This window comes from Charadrius vociferus, unplaced genomic scaffold (assembly GCF_000708025.1).
Source record: "Charadrius vociferus isolate BGI_N301 unplaced genomic scaffold, ASM70802v2 scaffold347, whole genome shotgun sequence".
In the NCBI taxonomy this organism is placed as follows: domain Eukaryota; kingdom Metazoa; phylum Chordata; class Aves; order Charadriiformes; family Charadriidae; genus Charadrius; species Charadrius vociferus.
In genome coordinates this window covers 360,699-384,537 of record NW_009649306.1, presented here as the reverse complement: position 1 = coordinate 384,537, position 23,839 = coordinate 360,699, and the positions used below count along the sequence as shown (strand labels likewise).

The 23,839-nt window shown below is 39.6% G+C and overlaps 1 protein-coding gene across 1 annotated transcript in view; it reads left to right on the top strand.

Annotated features, from left to right (window-relative positions):
* The window catches only part of ST18 (suppression of tumorigenicity 18, zinc finger), a 171,504-nt gene extending 158,581 nt beyond the window's left edge, over positions 1-12,923 (top strand). Inside the window, exons 17-23 of the mRNA XM_009889179.1 lie at positions 4,196-4,258; positions 4,354-4,434; positions 5,482-5,703; positions 7,756-7,844; positions 9,341-9,444; positions 11,753-11,896; positions 12,710-12,923. Of these exons, the coding sequence (XP_009887481.1) occupies positions 4,196-4,258; positions 4,354-4,434; positions 5,482-5,703; positions 7,756-7,844; positions 9,341-9,444; positions 11,753-11,896; positions 12,710-12,850 (844 nt within the window). The 3' untranslated portion in view covers positions 12,851-12,923. The remainder of the gene's footprint in view (positions 1-4,195; positions 4,259-4,353; positions 4,435-5,481; positions 5,704-7,755; positions 7,845-9,340; positions 9,445-11,752; positions 11,897-12,709) is intronic.
* Positions 12,924-23,839: the final 10,916 nt, after the last annotated feature.

Sequence of the window (23,839 nt, the reverse complement as noted above, 5' to 3'; positions counted from 1 at the left end):
GGTCTTATCCCTTAATCTCACAACTTGAATTATAAACAAAATGCTGAACTGTTGGGAGCTATGGAGTTGGACCTACTGCGGATGTAGCAATGGCAAAGAAAGGTGATTTATGTGGGCAACTGTTCAAAGCAGTTCCCAAAGCCAGTAGGTAAACTGACACACTGGCACAACGCTTCGGTTTTTCCACCACTGAGTCTCAAAGGTATAAAATTTAGGTTTTGTTTGTTCTAAAAAGAGCAGCAGAAGAAGCAAGGAACTGACTTCCGAAAATGCTGACAAATTTGAAATCATTTGCTGAGTCATATGTATTTGTCCCTGCTTTTGTTGGCTTTCTGCCATACATAGACACTCACACAAATATTTTGAATAGTTGCTCCTCATGCAGCAAGCCCCCCCACCATATTCATGTGTGAATAAGGAAATTTGCATACCAATATGGTTATTTTTCCACTAAAGCTTCTAGAGTTTTGGTCATGCCATAAGGAAAGAGGAGCAACAGCATATGACTTAAATGACAAACTGCACACTGTACGCCATGTATAATAAGTGAGTTGTGAAAGACAAAGTCAAAGTTCATGGACATTTCACAGACAGAAATATGTTGCATAACGCACTTAGCATTTAATTTCAATTAACTAGAAAAAGAGCAAAAATCAAAATCTGTTCACAGACAATTTGCAAAAGGAAAAAGGGCTAAATAAAATTATTTTCCACAAATGTACCACCTTATTTTAGCTTCCTGCAAACATAGCACAGGTGAAATTTTAAACAAAGCTCTGCTTTTGATAAGTGCTGGCTAAATGAAATCTTATGCCAAAAACTGCAATTGTGCTTGCACTGGTATATTATAGTCATATCAATAGTTAATATTATTATTGGTATGTAAGCAGAGGGCATAAATGCTCGTAGAATCAGGCCACGAAAGTATTCTCATGTAGCTAGGCATGAATTTGAAAAAACTGTGTATTTTTTCCAAATGTTATTCACATTTAATTTGCCAGAATCAAGATATGATTTTGTCTTTAATTATGAAACTCTAAGCCAGCAAAGATACAAGGCTTCCATGTGATCTACAGTTTGGAAATAAGGAAGATCTGTTCAGAAAGTGAGCCTTTGAGTCAGATTCAAGAATTTTTTTATATGAGGATTCTTGCTGCACAGAGAAATTGGTGGTCAAATTAAAACATACTGAAGTTGATGATGAATCAGATTTTAAAGCTGCAAGGGATAATTATGACTGATTTTCCTGTTTCACCAAAGAGCTTCTTTATCAAGCCCTAACAAATTTTAAAATTGTACTTTGGAAAGATATTTACTTATGGTTCAGAAACCTTAAGGAATAGGTAGTCAGTCCTATCCTTAAACAAGATGTTGCAATGATTAATTGTCAATTTTAGGAGAGATTCTAGCAGTTCATCAAGACAGGTTTCACACAACACATTGATACTGATCCATATTCAACAGGCAGCATGACATATTTCAGTCAATGGCTTTCTCAGCTGACCTCTGTGGCTTTGCCTTAACTACAGTTCATATCCAACCATTCCTGTGAGCTTTCCAGGGAGTGAAAGTACCAGAAATGTTCCTAGATCTGCAGCACAGTGTATCAATTTTACATGCAGTTGTAGTTCATCTACCTAAAGATGAGGCAATTCTCTCGGAGAAGGGAAAAAAATAGCGGGTACTTGATGCACAGTTACAAGAATTTCTATGTGAAATCACTAAGAGATTTCCTCTTGGAAAACAAACAATGAATTGTAAAAGAATCTGTAACCTACGTCCACTTGAGAGTTGACATCTTTTAGCTTGAGCTCCTGAGGCCTCTGGCCCTCCAATGTAAATCTGATTTTCTTGGCTCTGCACAGGAATCCATAACAGAGGATGACTCCCTAAGCTGGGGCACCAGTCCAAACTCATCAGCCAGTTAAAAGCTGATGAAGATCCACAGTATTACTGACTGTAAGGCAATACATTGTTGGTGTATCTTGTATTGTGGAATTTCACAATCCATACAAAGATATAACCAATATTTGGAAAACCCAACCCAGTGGTCAAGCTTAGGAATCTTGCTAGTGAATTTTCTTACTCATTTGTCAGTAGCCCACCTGAAAAATCATCTTATAATTTCATTGGTATTGATAATATCACAGCCTCAAATCTTTAATGACCTCAAGAATACTTTGGACCCTAGTCTGGTTGTGAAATCTATTTGCTGCCAGACATGCTAAATACAAATGGGGAGATTTAAATTTAGTTCAGTGTCTTTTTTAAGTCCATAACCCTCAGACTCTCAGATCTCAATGTCTCCCACAAAGAGCTCTTACTGAATTAAAATCCACGTCCAGTCTATGCAGACAGCTCTTCCATCTGTGATCATCTGATAAAACAAGTAGCCAAAAATAATAGCCACACTATTTGGCAGTTGTTCTGGATTTACTTGTGAGCATTCACACTCTCCAGACATCTGCCCTTGCTTCCTGCTCCACATGACATTGTGCCCAGCCCTTGTCCCACACTTAGACAGGTCAACATTTAGCTCTCCACAGTCGAGCATATCTGGCACTCCACAACCCACACCTCTACCTTCGCTGTCAGTGTGAGTCATGTTGTTCTGCCAAAATATTTTGTTCAGAAAATGTCATTATGAAATGTTTTGACATTACTTTTTTAAAAAAAAGATCTCTCCCCTTTCTTCAGCTGAAATTATTTGCTGAATTCTACTTGATTCAGTGAATAAATTTGGTCATGTCCAAAAGAAATCACATTTTTGACAAATTAATTGTTCGCAGAAAAATAGTTTTAAATATTCTGTGAAGAGATACACCTGCACACTCGGATGTGCTCTTACAATTATATTTGTAGGTGTTTTCCATGGCAGCCTACCAATGACTAGATTAAATCACCCATCTCCTCACCTCAGGGAAGATTCAGTAACAACTGACACTCTTAAGAAAGTATTAAACAATGCAAGTTTCCTTAATGATTCAGTACAAGATTATTTGGCACAACTGTTTCTGATACTCTGTAAAAATCATAGCATTCAAAAGGCCCTTTGAGATGCTTTGTACTGTATAATAAAAAAAAAAACCAAAAACCAAAACGTAAATACTTAAAAAAAAACCTTAAAAACTTTTAATAAATAAAAACTTTGTGCTGTATAATACAGAAACATAGGAATGGCTGGCACAACTTCTAAATGTAAATATGTTTCTGGTGCTGCTTTGCATGCTGAGGTGTTTCTCTTCTCTAAAGAAAACCCAAACGGAACCAAACCAAAGCAAAAACCCACACAAGCCTTAAATGAAAATAAAATAAAAATAAAAAAAATCTGAACTTCTGAGATGTAAGGTGCTACCAGCAAGGTCCTGCTCCAAACCCCACAGAAGTCAGTGGAAAGACCCACTGACTCCAGTGGGCTTTTGGAGCACATTCTCCACGTACGACCAGCAAGAAAGAAGCCCACCCTCCCAGACTACTGGCAAAAGCACTGTAACAGCCAGGTTTCTTTCCTTTCGCTGTATGGGTGGTTTAGTATTAAACATTCATACTTGAAAAGGCTTGTTTGTTGCACACACTCACAGAAACCCCTTAACTATGAGACATAGGCATAATCCAATTGCCAAGCTGAATACCCAATGGACTCTAGTGCTAGAAAGGTATGGTCCGGTTGTATGCTTGCAACACTAGAATATACAAATTATTAAATTCAAATTCTGGCTATCATCTACTGATGCCCAAAAGTAAAACTGCTTCTCTGCTTCCATTTCCCCTTCTGTAAACACTGGCAAAGTGCTTATTTATATCTGTACCTGAAAATATCAGAGGAATAACAAACAAACACATAACTGTAAATTTACAAATAGATCTATATCAGCTGCTTTTTTTTTTTTTTAATGTTGATCCTCTACAAAGAAAAATGTTGGGTGCAAACAGTGTTATAAACTGATTAAATTTACACATCGTATGCAATATATTTCACATTCTTTACTAAAACACTGTTATAAAAGAAAAAAAAGAGTATGAAAAGAGCCTGCTCATTTAAAAAACAAAAGAAATCAGCAAGAATTAGTTTTAATTATTCAAAAAAACCCCTCTGCTGTTTTTTCTTCCACCCTAGACAAAATGTAGAATATACCCTTTATTCACTGTGCACCTTTGAAGCTGTATTTTGTAAGCTTCCTGTATTATTCCATAGGTGCCCGACACCTGGCTGTGACGGCTCTGGCCACGTGACAGGGAACTATGCATCCCACAGAAGGTAAAACCCATCCCATCGCACGGGGCTGCAGCTCTCCAGGTTCTTGGCAAGCAGCAGCGGAAAGAGGTGGCTTTTATTCTGTGTGCTTCTTTCAGCTTATCTGGTTGTCCTCGTGCCAGGAAAGGAGGTATCAAAGTGACTCCTACCAAGGAAGAAAAAGAAGACCCTGAACTTAAGTGAGTACAAAAGCAGAAGTCTACAACTAGTGAAGGGGGAAAAAAAGACCATAAGAGCTCAGGACTCGAGGCACCATAGGAGATGCCCCAGTTAGTCTGAGCCACCTGAGGATATGGCCCAGGGTGGGAGCCAAACCAGGTGTTTCTGCTTCCAGCGAAGCTGGTGGAGTCCGTCATTTTGAGGCTCGAACAGTGAGGAAGGATTGCTATTTCTGCTTGCATTGGTCCAATTATTTTAAACAATGCTATGGAAGTGCCACTTACTTGGAAAATTTGGCAAAATCAAGGAAAATAAATTATTTCTGCCTGTAGTGAAATCTTAATGTGTCAGCTAATTAAATCAGAGTGACACCTTAAAAATGTGTCCCAGAGAACTTAAATATATGCCTCACCTTTTCTCTATAAATAGATCAAAATTTCGCTTGAAGTGAGAACTGGAAACTTAGTAAAGATTCACTACATTCCTGACCTGAACACACATTCCATTAAAGTCAGTAAATGACAACTGCCAGAATATAGATACAAAGATTTAGGTGCAAACAATGTTGGTTTTAATACTTGCTAATGATATATGACAGGCTGCATAACACTGGTAGAGCAGTGCAAAAAACCATCCCAAATCTTTCTTTGCAAGTGTTTGTGTAACATGATGCAAGTTTTCCAGGTACAGGAACGCCCCCTCTGCTTCATATCAGAAACGTGAATAGAGAGGAGAGAATGCTGACTTTCCATACAACTGTAGAAGGGAGATTTACTGCCTGTGATAGAATTGCAATTTTCTTTTCTGGCAAAATACTATCTAAATGAATGTTTTAGTTTCTTAGGCTGTATGACTGTATTTTAAATTGCCTTAAGATCAGCTGAACCCCCATAACTCAGCCTGACGTGAATTGGATGCTCAGGTACAGTGTGCCTCCGGGGACTGAGTCTTAATCCATTAATGCAAAGTGGCACAGACAGCTGGAACGACTTTCTCAGACTCGCTTGAGACTGTCTTTGCCTGCCCTCGCCAGTGAAAACAAGGGTTCTTTTGCTGTGTTTCTGTAGATGTCCAGTGATAGGCTGTGATGGCCAAGGTCACATATCAGGTAAATACACTTCTCATCGCACTGCTTCTGGTTGTCCTTTGGCTGCCAAGAGACAGAAGGAGAGTCCCGTCAACGGGTCTTCACTATCCTGGAAACTGAACAAACAAGAGCTGCCACACTGTCCTTTGCCAGGCTGCAACGGGCTGGGTCATGTTAATAATGTTTTTGTCACCCACAGAAGGTATAACTTTGTGTTTTCTCTTTTTATTTTTCCTTAATGTTCCACTGTTGAATTGGCAACATGTGAGGTTACAGTCTGAATAAATTGTGCTGAAGTCTTTAAGTAACAATGTAGTTTACATTGCAGCTGAAGTTATACGGATCAGAATAACTTTCAGAGAGTTGGGATCAACTTTTCGGTCTTTTTCTATGTTCCAATTGCAGTGTCACTTTCCAAGGTCTTTTCTTCAGACTAGCACAGTTTCTACATGGTTTAAAATTTAATAGAGTTCTTTCCTAGGCAAATGTGGAGTTGTATCTGTATATCTTGTACGGAAAATGCAAATATCATTGAAATGTCACCAGAAAAGATTTAGCAAGAGCAATGGCTGCATTCATTGCATCTTTTACCAGTGGAAAAGCTGTTTTCATAAACTTTGTGTTTAAATAGCTAGAACTGCACAAAAAAGTAAACATTTAGAACTCATATAGATTACACAAGTTTGAATTTATAACAATCTTACAAAGAAAATTATCCTTACAAAGCAGGCACTGCACATATAACCAGTAACAATAAACATTACTGTTTTATTTATCACTGTGAAAACACTAGTGTAATTTGACCACGTTCAATCAATATTACACAATAATCCGGCTACAGAATCTGAATTAACACCTGGCAAAGTTTGGTCTTCTGTCTGTACAAGGAATTAAGTCTATATTCTGTACCTTCTTTGCTTTATTTCTAACACTTTGAACCGACTTCTCCAATAACAAGAATGTCCAAGATCTCTTGAACAAATTCAGCCAGGGTCCAGTGTTATCCTAACTTTATGATCTACATCCCATGTTAAAGTCTTTACATTAGGACACCACTGTAAATTGGGGCTAATTAAGCAAATAACATGAATAGTATGTTAGTTGGTTGCAACTCATACTCCAGATGATTTCTGTCCTACATAAAGATGGATCACACTCAATATCATGTTACTTAAAAGGAGGCAGTAAATATAGCTTTAAGATATGATATCCTTTCTTAGGACAATTGAAACCTAAGAAGTAACCCATGGATTTGAGACATTCTTCCAGTTAGTTATCTGGTCCAGGCAGAGATAATAAGCAGCATTTTAGAACTGGAGAATGAGCATCTTTCCCTTAGCTGAGCCAGTGTGAAGCTAGCTTTAACCTGCAAAAGCTTTTCTTTCTTTTCCCTCCATGTGGAAACATCGTGTCTGTTAGGATTTTTGGTTTTAATTTTTACACACACACAAAAGTCAACCATTTTCCTGTGGAACAAAATTTTCCTTCACTCCTTACTTGGCTACATCTGAAAACAAATCCTTCTGCCAGTTCTTCAGCATATGGGTATTTCTTCTTTGTCATTTATAAAGATAGTATTAAGACAGTGCAATTCATCTTAGCCCTTTAGCTGGCTATAAAAATTTCCTCAGATAATTACCAGCTGATGAAATTGTAAGCTTTGAAATAGCAAAATGTAATTTAATATGAACACTGGTTAAAAAGCAAACTGACTATATAATAGAACCATTCAAAATGGCTATTACAGTCTATAAGGTATATCCAGAGTTATTATTGTATTGATCATTATTATGTATCAACAAAATGATACAATACTGGTGTGCCGTGGAAATCATCCCATTAACTAATTTTTTTTAGGATAGTAAACTTGCCATCATACTTCCCCTCTCCTCTGGAGCACAAATGCTCAATAAAAAACAATAGAGAGTTTTTATTTATAAGCATTGGAACTTCAAGAATTCTGTAAGTGCATCTTCGCATAACTTAACAGTAGCTGCCACTGCTATTTTGATTATTCTGAAATACGCCTAAGAGTTGTTTACTTATAGGTTGAGATTTCTGTGCCAATTTTCAAGCTGAAATATATAGTTAAATGGCTCTTTATGAGTTATGTTGTTCCCCGAAGCTATGCTATAATGGAGATACTGATGTGACCTTAGGTACAGAGGTCTGTCCAAGTGCATGATAATATTGCCTGAAAGGATTGTTGCCATTTTCAAGTGGGTGCTAATGTTTTTTTTCCTATCTGTTTCAGCCTGTCTGGTTGTCCTCTGAATGCACAAGCCATAAAAAAGGGCAAAATTTCGGAAGAATTAATGACTATCAAGCTTAAAGCAAGTGGTGGTAAGGAGATTTGTAAGAGATGATGACATTTATTTAGATAGAAGGGCCTTGACTCCCATTTATACTTATGCCCCTTTATGCCATTCTGGCATTAATTCTCACTCCTTTCAGTTGTCTCTAGTAATAACAAATCTTGAATAACAAAAATCTTTGCATGAGAGATTATAAAATTATTCTCATTTACATCATGATAACTCAACACTGAGGGTATGCTCTCATCTTGTCTCAAAGTATTATTTTTTGATTTGGAAATGCTTTCGTATTGTTATTATTAACAAATTCTTAGTTACAGATCAGGAAGACTTAGCTATCTGATGACTAAGGTGGGAAGGGATAAATACTGTGTGCAGAAATCGGCTCCTCTCCCTAAACTTGAATACTACATGCTTTAATATCTGTGCGGTACTTGGACAATTTTGCTAACCCAAGTGTAAAGGAACAATTAACAAATAGTTACGGCGGCAAATATATAGTATTCTCCTTTCTTATACACCATGCTTTAGAAAGTTAGGCATTGAGCCAGGATTCAGGGAACTTGGTCTTTATGCCTCCAACTGCTGAGCAAAATGGTTGTGTTATATTGGGCAAACGAGCTTGCTTCCATGTATCCCTGTTATTCCTGGGGCAGGGACTGCTGCTTACAGATTTGCTAAGCTGGCTCCCCAGTAGACTCAGTTCAGGGCTTCAGGTTTTAAAGCAGTAACAACAACAGTGGCAGAAATCTCTAGGCAGAGTTGGTCTCAGAGTGATACTAAGCAGAGAGAGGGACACCTATTGCCAGCAGCTGTAGCTGCTCAGTATTTTTCAGGACAAGGCTTTCATTAACGATCTGAAGTTTTTTTTTTTCTTTGCTATATCTAACTTGTGAGGATGTAAAAGTCTACCTTCTTTTTTTTTTTTTTTATGTAATGCTTGTTAGCTTCCTGACAATTTCCCTTTTGCTCGTATTTAAATTTCACTATTTATCATGTGCAACTAAGGCTGTGCTTCTTGAAGTTATTCTGCACAGAGATTTGCCCCCACAGAACTTCTTGCAAGATCAGAAGCAGGTACAGTTGGGCTTGCTAAAGTCATCAATTATACTAGGGGAGATGTTACCCTGCAAAAGAAGGGTTGCTGTTTTGTATCTTTTAAAACAAACAAACAAACAAAAAACATTGTAAATATTCCCTCATCTTTTAAGATAAACTTTCCTCTTTCTGGGCAACTTTTCCTTTCTGCGCCCTCCAGCTTGTAGTTGCATGTTGCACTGGAAAAAAAAGACCTGTGAAACACAAAGACTCAGAAATCCCCTTCTGTGTTTCAGCTCATATAGATGTTTTATAGCTAGGATATAATTTTGACAGTAAAGGCAAAGCAAGAGATAATTTAAGGATCAATCATTTGATCAAAAGCTTGTTATCTTCCTCTTGTTCCATCACAGCAAGTTGTTACTCATACACCCTTTTACATGTGGACACTTTAAATCTGATATTGGTATTTTCAACTATTTGCAGGTATTGAGAGTGATGAAGAAATCAGGCACTTGGATGAGGAAATAAAAGAATTGAATGAATCCAATCTTAAAATCGAAGCTGACATGATGAAACTTCAAACACAGGTATGACATCAACACAAAAGTTTTACCTTTTCTTATGCTATGTATAAGCACAGTAAATAAATTAAATGCTACGTAAATGCTATGTTTAAACACAGTCTCCTGTGCACTTGTTTTCCCATCACTCTGTGGCACTTAGAAGTACCAAAAGCCTACATGCTTTTTTGTCGATTTTGTTTGTTTGTTTTCTGTAAATAAGCAGCTGATTTCTGGGTATTGTCTTAAAGATCTGGTGAAGGACAAACTCTGAGCAGTTTGGAGCTAATCTTGGCAAGCAGAAAAACCATATTTACCAACAAAACATTCATTTTCCTTTGTTGACCAAACAATTGAACAAACTGTGCAGAATCCCATGACTGCAGTTTTTAGGGAGGATATTACCTCTTACCAGGACACTCTAACTCTTAATGTAAGTGGACTTTGTTATGTGTACCTAAGAAAATCTCCCTCTTCAATTCACCCACTGTCAGTTATTCAAATAGTCTGAATTTTGCCTCCAGGCAACACCTGGTAACGAATGGATGCCTTTTACTAATTTGTGTAGCAGACTAGAGTTTGACCTGTGGAAAAGAGTCATTCTCTTTCATTCTTTTGCGTACTAGAGAGATTAAATCGGCTTTAAGACGCTGGTAGTTGTTCTATGGAGTGAGCTCAATACGTTGATCCCTATAAAGACTCCTATATGCACCTGGGAGTTCACCTGGGCAGACTAGGTAAAAGAGCAGAAGGTTGCTCAAAATTTTAGGAATAAAAGTTTGTGAACAAAGTTCCTAAATGAGATCTGGGAACTGAATATAAGTCTAAACTGATCTAAAACAAACTGAGTGTAACCATGCCCCTCTGTATTTTTACCACGCTGGAATGAATAGTGTTGATTCATGCTGTTTTTGTAATAACCACCGTGTCTATGGTCTAAATAAGAGTGAGGTTTATGCCACCTGTGCTGGATCTAAATGGTTTGGCTTCACACTGCAAATGTTGTGGGGATCCATCCCAAATTGCACTGCAGTGAGGGAGGGAGTGGGGATGGTGTTCAGTGTCTCAGGACACTTATTTCAGTTCTCTCTGGTGATCACTGTGCTGTTTGCACAGAGATCGCCCAATTTATGTATTCAGATGAGTTCTCCTCAGACTTGCTCCCTGGTGAAGGCAGTCTGACTAGCAAAGCCTGAACTGAACCACAGCTAAAGCAACACGTCCCCTAAATGGCTTGCTCTATCTCCTTTTAATCTAGCCCAAACAGGCACTGGGCTGCTGCGAGCACCCTCCAGAGGATGGGTTGTGGTGGATCGCAGGCAGGCAAAAAGGCGTTCATCCCACTGGGGACAGTTTTGATGTGTGACAGCGTATGAGGAAGGGAAGTAAAGTGGCCACAGCAAGAGACATTTAAGTGGTGCAGAGATGTGCATCCTAATGAAGAGACGGTGGGCATAACAGCTGTGGATGTGACTCCACGGCTCTGTGCCTTGCGGGGCCGTTGCCAGGTGCAGGGGTGGCAGCCCTTGGTTCTGCCCTGCCCCTCTGCCCCCGTGCCTGCAGCGGGGTGAGGAGCTGGGCAGTGGGGAACCAGGCCCTGCCGTTGCCGCCTTTGTGATTTCAGCGCTGCTTTTGACACATAAGCCTTCAGATCTGACTATGTTCCCAGCGCTCTCACGCTAAAAAGATACCATTTTGCTACTGCGGGTGCTTTTTCTTGCTTTTTCCAAACCCCTTGTTTCTATTCTGTTGGTCGGAGATCATCTTCGCAATGATCGTTGTGCGCTCAACCTCTTAGTTTCCTTTCCACTCTATTTTTCTCTTACTGTTTCCAGAGCCAGCCCTGTCGCTAATCCCAGCCAACCCACAGCTCTACCCTCCACCCAGGAGCAGGGCAGGAACGTAGCCCAACTGCTGATACCCGTGCCCTTGCTATTGTGTTCCATCAGCAGGGACGCTGTAAGAGCAGGACAGCTATATAAACATCAGCCTCCTTTCTCCTTCCCTCTGCCAGCCCTGCAGCCACACTCTCCATCCCAGCTCCACACTGATCTTCCCCCCTGAGCTCAATTCCCTCCTCCCACCGTCGGGCACACTCCAGTGCCTCACTGCCGCAAGGTTTCTCCATGAACCAGCAGCAAAGTCCATTGGTTCAGAGCAAATACCACTTCTTTCTTGCTCTGAATAGTCTGTGGAGAAGTTATGTCTGTCCTAAGAAAAATATACCCAAGTTTCAAATCCATAGTGGCCCCTCTCGTAATTGGGTTCAAACTCTAGTTACAACGCTGTCAGGGGTCTATCTCTTTGTGTGTTTGTGCCTGCCTGTGTCTTTTAGATCACATCTATGGAGAGCAATTTGAAAACAATAGAAGAAGAGAACAAACTCATAGAGCAGAACAACGAGAGCCTGTTGAAGGAGCTAGCTGGCTTAAGCCAAGCCCTCATCTCCAGCCTCGCTGACATTCAGCTTCCACAGATGGTAAGAACACAGCCAGCAGCTTCACACCTTCTTTGAGACTGTTTTGCCAGCACTTGAAGCAGATGAGCAAGCTCAGGGACCAGCAGGAACACCGGAGCTGCATTAGCAGAGAGTTGTTTTAGCCTAATTTACTTTGCAGAGATGCTGGATCATGAAATGTGTGCGATAGCAGGCGCAGTCACTTCCAGGACTGAGCCAGCCCTGGTACCTCTGCCCTGTACCGCACTGCCCAGGACAGGGTTTTCCCTCGTCCCTCCCTACCTGAATGTCCACCCTGCACAAAGAGTGAGAACTTCACACTGAGAATCCTTACTTACTCTGCTCCTAGATCAAAACCTTAACCTGGTTCATACAGGCGATTTTTTCTGGAGCCAACAAAGCTGTACCTTCTCAAAAACTCCATGTCCTTGATGTCTTACTTGCAAACGCAGGCCAAACACACAAAGGCACTTGGGTGTCCTGAGTCACAGTGCCCTTTCCCAGTCTCAAGAATGTTGCTGGGAGATTAGGTGAGGACAGTTACGGGGATGGCAGCCGCAATCCCAGAGCTAAACAGGCTGCAATAAAAAAGCAAATGACACTGACGATGACATCTCCAACCCCTTTTCTTGCTTGGAGAGTGTGTGGTTCCCCCAGCACATGCAGCTCCCTTCATTTCTACAACCCCTCCATTAATTTGGATGGCTGCCCTGTTTGCGACTTCTCCCCAGTTGCCATATTGCTGCTTTTCCATGCTTTGGGGTTGGGTGTTTGGGGTTTTTTTTGGCCTTAATTTTATCTCCTACAATTATAATCTGTTTTGTCTTCATTTAGGGGCCAATCAGTGAGCAGAATTTCGAAGCATATGTAAATACACTCACAGACATGTACAGCAATCTGGAACGGGACTATTCCCCCGAATGCAAAGCTCTGCTGGAAAGTATCAAACAGGCAGTGAAGGGCATCCATGTGTAGGATGTGAAAGCTGCTGGGCAACAGAAATTACTTAACAGCAGTAAACTCCAGATGGATCTGTTAGGAGTTCATGTACTGCTAAGGGGTGTAGGTTGCCATGCTGCATTTACAATTGCAACATTGCACTAATTTTTTCCCAGCTGACATAAAAAAAAAAAAAAGAATAAAACCACAACAGACTATTTGTATTAACAGCAATGCACTCTGTTAGTATATTGTATTTATTTCAGTACAATTCCTTTTTTTTTCTTCTTTTGCACTCAGTTTTTGTAAAGTGAATGTAAAAAGTGTGTGCGACTATTTTTTATATTTTTTATTTATTTCTAATCAAAGAGTTGTTTTTTTTATCTTTTAACAGCATTTTTGCGGCCTGCCATATTTTTACAAATGTGTTTATTAATTTATTTTCCAATGGGATTTTAAATAGACTGAAAAGTTATACTGTAAATTAAATAACTTGCTGGGTTTGTACAGGAAGAAAAAAAAAATCCTATGAAAGTAACAAATGACTGAACCGTGGTTCTAGTTTTATTTTCCTCACATCCTGCTTTTTTATAATGGCTTTGTATCAGAAATGGGTTTGCTGGAACATGAGATGTGAAGATGCATGGAATGAGAAGATAAATGGTGCCCACTAGTGGGGAACTTGGGCTCTTAAAAGCACAGTATGCTGGAAAACAGTGTGTTAAAGAATACGTTAGCAATAATGAAATATAGCAATCAGCAAAGCACTTGACTTGGCTGTGTGATTTAGCCTATGCGGATGATTATTTGAAATGTTTCAAGAGAACTTCAGATTTATTTTACCACTGCAGTTTTTTTCAGAGTTAGCTCATGGAGGGAAATGACAATTATCTCTAAACAAGAAGAGTAATTTGATAGGACTGGTACTTTTTTTAGTACCAGACGTTGAGGTTTCAACCAAGTGACCAGTATTGCTATGGATTTGGATTTGAAAAACACAAACGCATCCCAAGCTGAAGTCTTTGTACATAACGAATCGAACACATCTCCCCTGAAATGGCATTTAATACTGGTTTGAACTTAACGGCAGCTGAGAAGGCAGCGGTCTGGAGAGGAATAATACCACTCCAGCGCAACGGTGGCTGCTTTTCTCTTTGAACGAACGGCAGCAACACCGTGACTGGTTTCTCCCATCCTTATTCCCTAAGACTAGGCTGATACTGAATTTGTAACCAGTCTTTCGGTAGGGTACCAAGTGCTACAGAGCGTACAGACAGACGGAAGTGCGGACAGATGAGCACTTGAGCGGAGGTGCCGGCGTGCGCCTCGGTATCTGGTTAGCCTGGGTGTGGAACTTCTGAATCCGTCAGAAAGTAGCGGTTGCTATAACAGAGGCAATGTCTATTTCAGGGATTGTAAGTAATTAAGCATTGTTTCAAAAGTTTTTTTTATATTTATTTTTTTTAAGAAAAAGGTATAAACAACCAGCTAAACTGCCTTTTTTGTATGCACACACACCTCATGTGCATATGTGCCTCAGTGTAAATGTATACATGGATCTAGCGTGTGTTTAATTTCTCCGTGCTATAATGAAAGTGTTTATTTTTATTAGCCTCATTTATATTTAGATTGAATATGATGGCATTCACAGGCTTGACATATACGATTATATTATTACTGTTCCTGCACAAAAGTACTATTCAAAAGTGATTCAACTCTCATGCACTGTGGTCACTGTTCTGCATTAGGTGGGGCTTGCTTTTTGTTTGAGGGTTGATTCAACTCTCCAATCTTAGTTTAGACAGGGGAAAATGTATGTTCTTAGGAGCTGTGTTTATTTTTAAATCGATTTTTCAAAAGCTACCATATGTGCTGTCTAATATAAGTAGGAGGACACCAAACAAAAATTTGCTATTAAAGTTATTGTCCTTGCTAAAAAACACAAAAAGCAAACATTTGTTATACTTGTTAAATGCATACAAAATGAATTCACTCATTACAAAGACTAAAATTTAATTTACTAAATATTTTAACAAATTTGTTATATATTTTATTTAAGTAAAAAAAAAAATCTCTTACTGACCTATGTATTTATTATTATGATTTACTATGGCTTCAGGTTAATTTATCTGTGTTTGGTTGTTTGCTCAGGATGTTCTGTGAAGTATGTTTGTATTTATTTGCCTCCCTTGTACTTGATGTGTTTTGTAATGTGCACTGATTTTTTTCTTTTTGTTTTTCTTTTTTTGTGTTTAAATGCATTGATGAGCTACACTGTAAATTAGACCTTTTGTAAAGAGCAATGATGTATGCATTTTTTTAATTTGGAGTAGTTTGTATACTGTTTCTTCATACAATTAATATTTCTTACATCAAAACAACAAAATTGTGTTCTGTGCTGTACATTTGGTGTATGGTAGGAAATAAAATTGATAATGAAACTGCAGTAAGTTGATGGCCAACTTGTATTACACTTTCTTGACTGCACCTGGCACTATACAATGTGTCAGATGTTTTACTTGCTTTGTGTACAAAATGTGTCATCTCTGTAAGTAAATTTCTGGTATAAATAATTTAATTAGTGTTTTACTTTGTCAATTTGAAATAAGGAGGAGAAAAATGGAACTGCTTAAGAGGTCCTTTTCACTTCTGAAGAAAAAAAAAATCAAGATAATAATCACTGCATTATTTAATGCATTCTTTTCTTGGCAGTTGTAGACTTCATTTATACTGATAAAGTACAGGATTTGTGCTGACCTTTAACAGCTGCTAAATGATGTTTAAACATAAAAGCCATTGTAAAGTTTCCAGCAATTCGGAACCGCCCACTGTTCCAGTGCAATTTTCTGCTGAGATTTGCAGTGCTTTGACATTGCACAAATAAAAATCTGCTGGTTTTAGAAAGACAATATTTCCAGTATCTAATGGACTTTCTTTTTTCACTGCTCGTTGCAGTGAAAACAGACCAGTTTTATTTAGAATGCATGCTAATGGCTCCAGGAGCATTTCTTGTCTCAAATTCCATCTTGCCATGGATAGACCAAGAATAATTTTCATTTAGAAAATTAGGTAAAATTAAAGCCCATAAAGTAGCTGGTAATTATTTGTTTGAATAGACATAGTTAGATAAATCAAAATGGACTTTGATACTAGAAAAACTGACATGCCCTGCATTTAGATAGAGCAAAGGTTCAAAATTTGGATCATGACATGAATCCTGGATACTTACAAATCTTACTGAGTTTGGAGCTGTAGAGTCCGCAAAGGGCTGGGATGGACACAGACCTGTCCTGGGATGCTCTGCTCCACTGGGGTTCAGTGTTTTCTTTGCTCTAGGACACTTACCGAAGGACAGCATGAACCACTTCTTTAGTAATTAATACTTACTTAAGTAATATTTCCTAATATTTCTTAATGAATATCAAATGGTTTTTTTTCAGGGTACTTTAAAATTACTGTTTAACTTTAGCTGTAGACCTTCCGGTCAGCAGACACCAATGGGATAGTCTCTTCTCACACATCACAGATGAAGTAGAAGTGGGTTTCTCTTAGCAATGTGCCTTAATGCTAAACAGATAAAGGCTGAGGCCACCATTTTAGTTTTGTCTGGCTGCCTAAATTCAAATTACAAATTTAGAAGGCTTTATTCTCTGGTAGGCAGTTCCCTACACCCCATTTTTTAAAGATCCATACTAATTCTTATTGTCAGCTGTTTATAAGATTGGGGGAGGGCAGTGGTATGAGCATGTTAGGGTCTATGTACACCTAAGAAAACAATGCTGCATTCTCAAATATTTCCAGCAATCTGAAACAGGGACTGTCAGCAAAGAAACACTTTTCCTAGTGCTTTTGGATAGGAAATATGATACCCACAGTTAAGTGATTAAAATATTATTACCTAAAGACTGTTCATGCATTCATCTTTAAACAACTTGCTCTGATAATGTTTATTTCAGTATTGAAATTATGGTCTTTCTCCATTAAAAAAGAATAATGCAAACAGTGAAGCCATATTCATTACTAAACTAACGTAAGCCACGGAGGGAAAAAGAACCCAAAACAAGAAAAAAACATTGTGGTTGAAATAACCTTTTAAACCATTTCCATTTTCTGAAGTTTCCATTTTTAATATCTTTTCTGTACCTGTGCCTGTAGAAGGGGGAAAAGTGCTTAATTCAGTAAAAACATATACATTCCACTGATTGAATTAACTTTAATGGAACTGAAGTTTTAAATATCAAAGACAAGGAAGGGGAGCAAGAACAGTCAACATTTGCTGTCCTATCAACTCAGGAAGCCTGTCTCTTAACTAATCATGACGAAAGTTTTTGAGTCTGTGGTGTAGAAAACAGATTCTGTTTTCTACTGCAGTCTTATTTCTATTTACTAATTAAGCACCTCTTCTCTCCTGCTGGCTTAGTGTATCTGCCTAATTATGTCATGGTTTTTCCAATAAGCACCCCTTCATCCTACTCATATTGTACTTTTTTTTTTTTTTTTTTTTTTAGTAAGTCACAGTATTTCTTGATGGGAATTTGTTACCTTGCAATGATGCAGAGCTATGACAGAAGCCATTCCCTTCATCTCCTCTTGTGTTCCTTCAGTGGAATACATTTTACCTGCCTTGGCATTTCTGCTGCGCTTAGAGTTTCTTTATGATTTATGCAGCTGTATAACTTGGCCGCTGCTAGGAGATTTGTATCAGACAAAGTCCTTTGTTCGTCTCGCTCAGGATACTGTGGGATGATAGAGCTCCATTTAGCTTTTGTGTAATGTAGGGCAGTGACCTAGTTTCAGTACCTTTCAATATCTCATTCTGGCTTGGTTTTCTTCTGTCTCTTTTGCTCTAGCAAGTCTTAGACAGCCAAGCTTACACATAATTTCATCAAGGATTAGTCTGATTTCCTGTCTGACTTCATGGTACAAATTACTTCAACTGCATTTCATTCTTAACGAATGTTCCCAGGGACATTGTCCAAGTAAATCTCAGGACTTTTCAGTTATGTGATAACAATTACTATTTAGGTTGTTGCTATCTGCTCCTAAAACTGTTACTGCAGAAGATTTTTCCAAACCAGCTTTTGGTGCCCAGCACCAGATTTTAATGCCCAGCTTCATATCCTTTGAAGGGGCCTCATTTTTAGAAGCTAAATGCACAGCTATTTTTGCCAAGCACAGCCTTTTCAAAATTCCCTTCTCTGGCCAATCCAAATGACTAGCTACTAAATTTTCATATTATTCTTTCATAGAATTGTTATATATATCTTGTTAATACCTATTTGCGTGTACAATGCACCATAAAATTCCAGGTGGGTACTTGTACCCATCCCAGGTATTGAAGAACAAAACACCATTGATGTTACCCCAAGCCTAATTCTGACCCTTTCCAAACTCCTCTTTTCCTGTCTGTCCACACTTGTTCTAAGGTTCTAACGGAAAATAAAACAAGAAGAAAAACCAAAGGACCAAACTTCATTCTTTATTAGACTGAAGATATTGTCTGTCCAAACAGTTCCCTGTCACTGCTTCTGTGGCTGGAGCTGGGGCTTAAAGTATCTGGCCCACAATCTTCTTTAATTACAGTCATATGTAGCATCTCATGTGCTTACTTCCAACACAATAAGCAAAATCTGGATTAGGAGCCAGGTTCTATGCTGATTTCAAATTTATTGGGATGAAATTCATTTGATCCTTTAGAAGCAGGATGAGCTTAGTTCTCTTGGGAGGGAATTGCCTAGAACTGCAAGACAGAGTCAGTTTCTTTAATCTTGATATCTGGTCAAAAAGATTTTGGGGAAGGAATGAAGGTTTGTAAAAGCTCATAAAAATCTGCTGGGAAAATGTATGTAAAACGAATTCCTTCAGAGAAGAATGCAGTGCCATTTCCACAGACTGAAGAGCCGAGCTCTTTGCACAGACGCGTGTGGCAGAGGCACCGCACGCAGAGCATCGGTGCTGAAGGCTGTGAGGGGACGTCTTGTGTTTCCCAGCTGGCAGGAGACAAAATGGCACCTCAGGAAACCCAGCCTTTGGCCCTGCTCAGCATTTTGGGTAACTCTGGGCAAGACACTTGATCCTAGCTCTGTTTTCACATCTGTGAAACAAGAAGACACCGAAGCGTATTGGGAACGCCAGTCTTACAAAGGAGCATGCAAGTGCATGCATGCATGTACTGTGGGGGAGAAAGAGCCAGAGCACGTGTGCAAGAGCATATAACAGCTCTTATTATATGACTGGCAATATACTATCAATTCCACAACAGTAATCGCTGCATTTGATGAGAGGTATTTGCAATACCGTGCTCTATGTGAAATCCCTCGATGGCAATCATTATAACTCTGATGCAATCACTTCGTCCCCTGTGCTTGAGAGGCATCGCATGGTACCAGGTAAAGCACCTGAATCTGCTGCCTCTGGTTTAGTTCCTCTGCCGATCAGAACTGGCTCTGCTCCGTGTGCCGCAGGTTCCCTAGAAATTCCCACATTTCCTACTTCAAACACTATTAGCTCTTACGCACAGCCTATCATGTAGGTTTAGCTCTTTTTTTTTTGCACCTTCCTAAGGCATTATTATAGTCCTCATTTTATTCCAATATTTCTTACATTGTTTCCATTGAAGATATCTTCCAGTTAGTGCTGCTGCTCAGTCTGAAACTAAATTTTTGAAAATGCAGAAGCCGAATTTAAAAACAACAGAAGCAAAGGCTATAAAAGCCGACGCACTTTTATTGAGATAATGGAGCTCCTACAGATTTTGTGAAAAATCAGCTGATTGCTATGAGAGCAAAATTATGATTCACCGTACGAGGGAAGAGGAGGGAGGCTCAGCTGTTACAGACTCTGTTTGGCGAGGGCCGGCTCCTGATCTGCACGATGTACGACCCAGATGAGGAGCAAGGGTTAGTGCAAGGCTGGCCAGGGAACTGCACTCTTGTGCCCGGTGTGGCATCAGAGGGTGTAAAGCAGTGCAAGCAGTGCATAAGTATAAATATTTGAGCAAGAAAGCAGGTAGGCAAGCAGTGACTATAATGGTTATAATGACAGTGATGGGGTCAGGGGCACAGGGCAGAAGTCCCCAGGAGTCCACTGGGTGCCAGGCTACATCAGTTCTACCCAGTGCAGAGCTGGTCCATTTTCCAAATCCAGATCTTTTCCCATTTTGCCAAACTAATCGCCATGAGTAGTGCCAGTAACCCTGCTTCCTGGGGAACCGCACGCTGCCTCTGAGCTCTGACTCACCCTGAGACGGGTTTATCCCTGGAAGAATGAAGGAGAGCATTTCACAGCACCTGCTGGGCAGCAGGCAAAGCCTTACAGCCGAATCTCACTGGCAGCGCGAAACTCTGGCCTGCCCACGCGTCTGCTTCCACGGGCTGAGATTTCATGGGGGTGGCTGGTGGCAGGGAGGAATCAAGGTGCTTGCTGCGTGCCTTTTCTCCTCCGCCTGGTAGCACCTCCCCAGGTACGGCAGTCCCCAGCAGCTGCCCAGCTGCACTTCCCCACTTTCCCCCCCTCACTACCCAGGACCCTTTTTTTTTTTCCTCCGCAAGAGGCTTAAATCTCCTTTCACCATCTTGGGAGCACAGCGTGACTGCAGCCGTCGCTGGCTGGGCCTGGCTGCCACTGTTCATGATGCCCTTTTTATTACCAGATTAGAGGACATTGTCGCGATGTGTATGAGGCCTTTCAGATAAGGCGCTGTACAAGTTCCAGCAGGTTCCAAATACAACAGCGCGGCTTTCGCATCCAGCCTACGGGATCAGAGTTTATTTCCCCAATGCAGACAGCTTTGCACTGCCTTCCTGTTAATTAAAGTATTGATTACAATACCACACTGTTTACATGCAAGATTTTGCATGGTCTTGGCCATTCACATGCAAATGAACTTGTAAGCCTTTCTGTGCCCTAAAATCTGCTGATGTCAGTCTTCCAATTCTAACTCCACGTTGTAGGACATGTGGCTTTCTATAGCTTAGCTTTGATGCCCCCAAGTCATATTATCTCAATTCTGAGGTTCATTATGATAAATCTTTTACTGGTTTTAAATCAAAAACTTTAATTGTACGGTACTTATTCAGCTTAGGTTTTGGCTCCTGAAGGCAGCAGTTTTAATTGCATCATTTGTATAGTGGCCCAATATGCTCTGGTGTGAAAAGTGCATTATCACGTTTAATTTTGCATTATTTTTCCCATATGTTTTAGTTACACTAAAACTTCAGATGGGAAGTGAGGAGGCTTTCCCAGTGCTCACTCATTCTCTCTTCAGTGTTTTTTAATGAGCTAAGATGACACCATTTTCTTTTGTTCTCATCGGTTGAGGTTTTAGGGAGCTGTTTATTTGTAGGGTAATTCTTGTATTTATGTAGAGCAAGGCATTAGACATTTTTATCCTCTACTTATTAACAAGCCAGATGGTACCGGCTGCTACCCACACAATTCCAATTATCAGATGGCAAACTGAAATATACGTGGGGCAAATGAGAAGATGTATATTAAAGAAGCATCACAGAGAATTGGCTTCTCGAAGATGTTGATTCACAAAGGGGTACTACCAATTAGGGTGTGACAGCCTGCTGCTGAACGTACAGCATTGGCCTGGGGGCACAAGCATTCAGCCTCCAAAATTTTATATCTCTCTTTCCCCTTTGGAATGAATACTTATTTTTGAAATCTGATTCAGGTCTTTCATCCTTTAGATTTCTTGTCCACTTCAGAGTGAGATGTAATATCAAAGCCAGTCAGTAGGTTAAGGTATCCCAGAAAGATACAGAAAAGCTGAAGGTTAGCATGAAGTCTGCACATCACCTCTCCTAATACACCCTCACGCGCTTCTGTGCATACACCCCAGTAACACAGGAACGGTTCTAACACTGAAGTGTAGGATCCAGCAAATTATTGCTACTCCAGGTCTCAAACTGACCTAAAAATTACAACTTACACATGGATTTTTGCTTAAGGGCAACTTTCAACTTCAGGTTTAAATATGAGGAGGTCATGGGCTGGTCATGCTTATTATGGTTGGCTCCATGGTATGCTAAAAACAAATTTTGTAAATTCAGAACCTAGCCCCAGTCCTTACTTAGGGTGAATCCCTACATCAGTGACACATACTAACAGTAAAGAATGAGTGTTTTAATGGAAACTTTTATAATGTTTTTGGGTTTTTCTGCCCAGAAGACACAACCTCTATAGGAAATGTTTTTGGGTGAAAACTGTGCTCTCATGCTTCCTTTATTTTGATATAGAAATTGTACACACAAGTTGGCTAGGAAGATGGTGAATTATGAGGGAATTTTTTTGTGTGACATTGACACTCCTTTTCCCTTCCGGCTCAAGCTGAAAGCACTAACCTAAATCAAACTGTGGAGAAATTGATGTCCTCAGGTCAGATCAGCTAAAGTAAAATGTTATTTAAGCTAAAATAATGGCTTTCTAAAGTACTTCAGTTGTTCATGTGGGCTACTAGGAAGTTAATCATCTATGTGAGTGGATTTTGCAATAGTTGGAATGTGAAGCATTTCAGATTGTCTCTAATTTCTGTTCATAGTATCCAATCAAGAGAACACCTTCTCTTTCAACAGCTGCTCTCACGATTCCAGGGAAAAGGTACTCTCCTTGCAGCTGTTCCTGGCTCTAACACTTATAACCTACAGATCTTGGGGAAGTCTCTTAACAGGATGAGTCAGAAAAGCAAATCTGCATAGTTGAAACACCATTTACACTTCAAACTGTTTACTATGTGCAAATGGTGCATGTGCAAATTCTCACTTCTATGTATGGAGAAGTGAAAGATTTGTGCAGGCATTTGTCTGCCATTTGTTTAGGCAAGTGCATGAATCTACAACTGTGAAGAAGTTGGTGCTTCCTCTGTCTCACCTTCCATCTGTGAAATGGGCAGACTAATAATATTCCTTTCATCTTGCTGTTAGAAGTAGACTCGAGCAAGATCTGAAGTGGTCTCTAGGATGCTCCCAAGTGTAAATCAGTGATACAGCCATTCACGGAGTCTTGGGGAGCTCAGAGAGAGATTTTATACCTGGTTTACCAGCTACAAAAAAGAACCAAACACAACCCAAATCGAACGAAGAACAAACAAACAAACAAAAAAAACCCAAGCCAAAACAAAATAAACTAACTTGTCCAGTGCTTGTTCAATAGATGGTCATTCTGGTGAAAGAGGCCCGTTGCCTACTTTGTGTTACTGATGTTCCTCAAAAAGGTTAGGCAAAGTAGAGATATTCAACATAAGCATTTCCTTGAAGCTCCAACTGCCAGTCTCTTCCAGTCTACACATTTGTCCTGGAGGTTCACTTTTTTGCTTCAGTTCTTTAAAATCTGTAAGGCCAAAGTTTGATCTGATTTCTCAAAATAAGAAAGCCAACACTGGATCAGATGCTTGAAGATCACCGACACTGAAATTACTGTCAGGCCTGGATGCAAAGAAGTGATTCAAAAGCTGAACATCTGTGTGCTCCATCACACAGCGTTGCTGTTTCACCCACAAGCAGCTGTGGAGCAGACAGGCAAAATTCTCTACATTGTGATAATTACAGTGTGCATTACAAAGGAGGCACAGTCATAAGAGCATGCAATCAGTTTGGGGTTTTTTAACTTTGGAACAGGGCAACCCTGCTAGATCCAAGGCTAATATACATAAAATAGGTTTCTCAGCCAAAATAGAGGAACATTTAGTCAGATCTGAATGAGATCAGGAAATTCACTTACTGAGCAGAAAACTTTTTCTAAGGTCAGTATTTCCAGTCTCAGTTTTGCTTCTATAGAAGCAATGGTTAAGAGCTACCCCAGGCACCCAAACTCTTCCAGAGACTGAAATATCATTGATTCTCTATGGATTTGCAATTTTCTTTAATGCGCTTTTATTGCTCATTACACGTGCCTGTTTGGTCTATCTTAGGCAGTGGCATTAGCCATTGTAGTGGCATTACTTACCAACAGGTTGGTGGTGACAGCTGAACGTCCTTATCAGAGCTCATGATCTTTTCTTCTCTTATATTACGCTCTTCC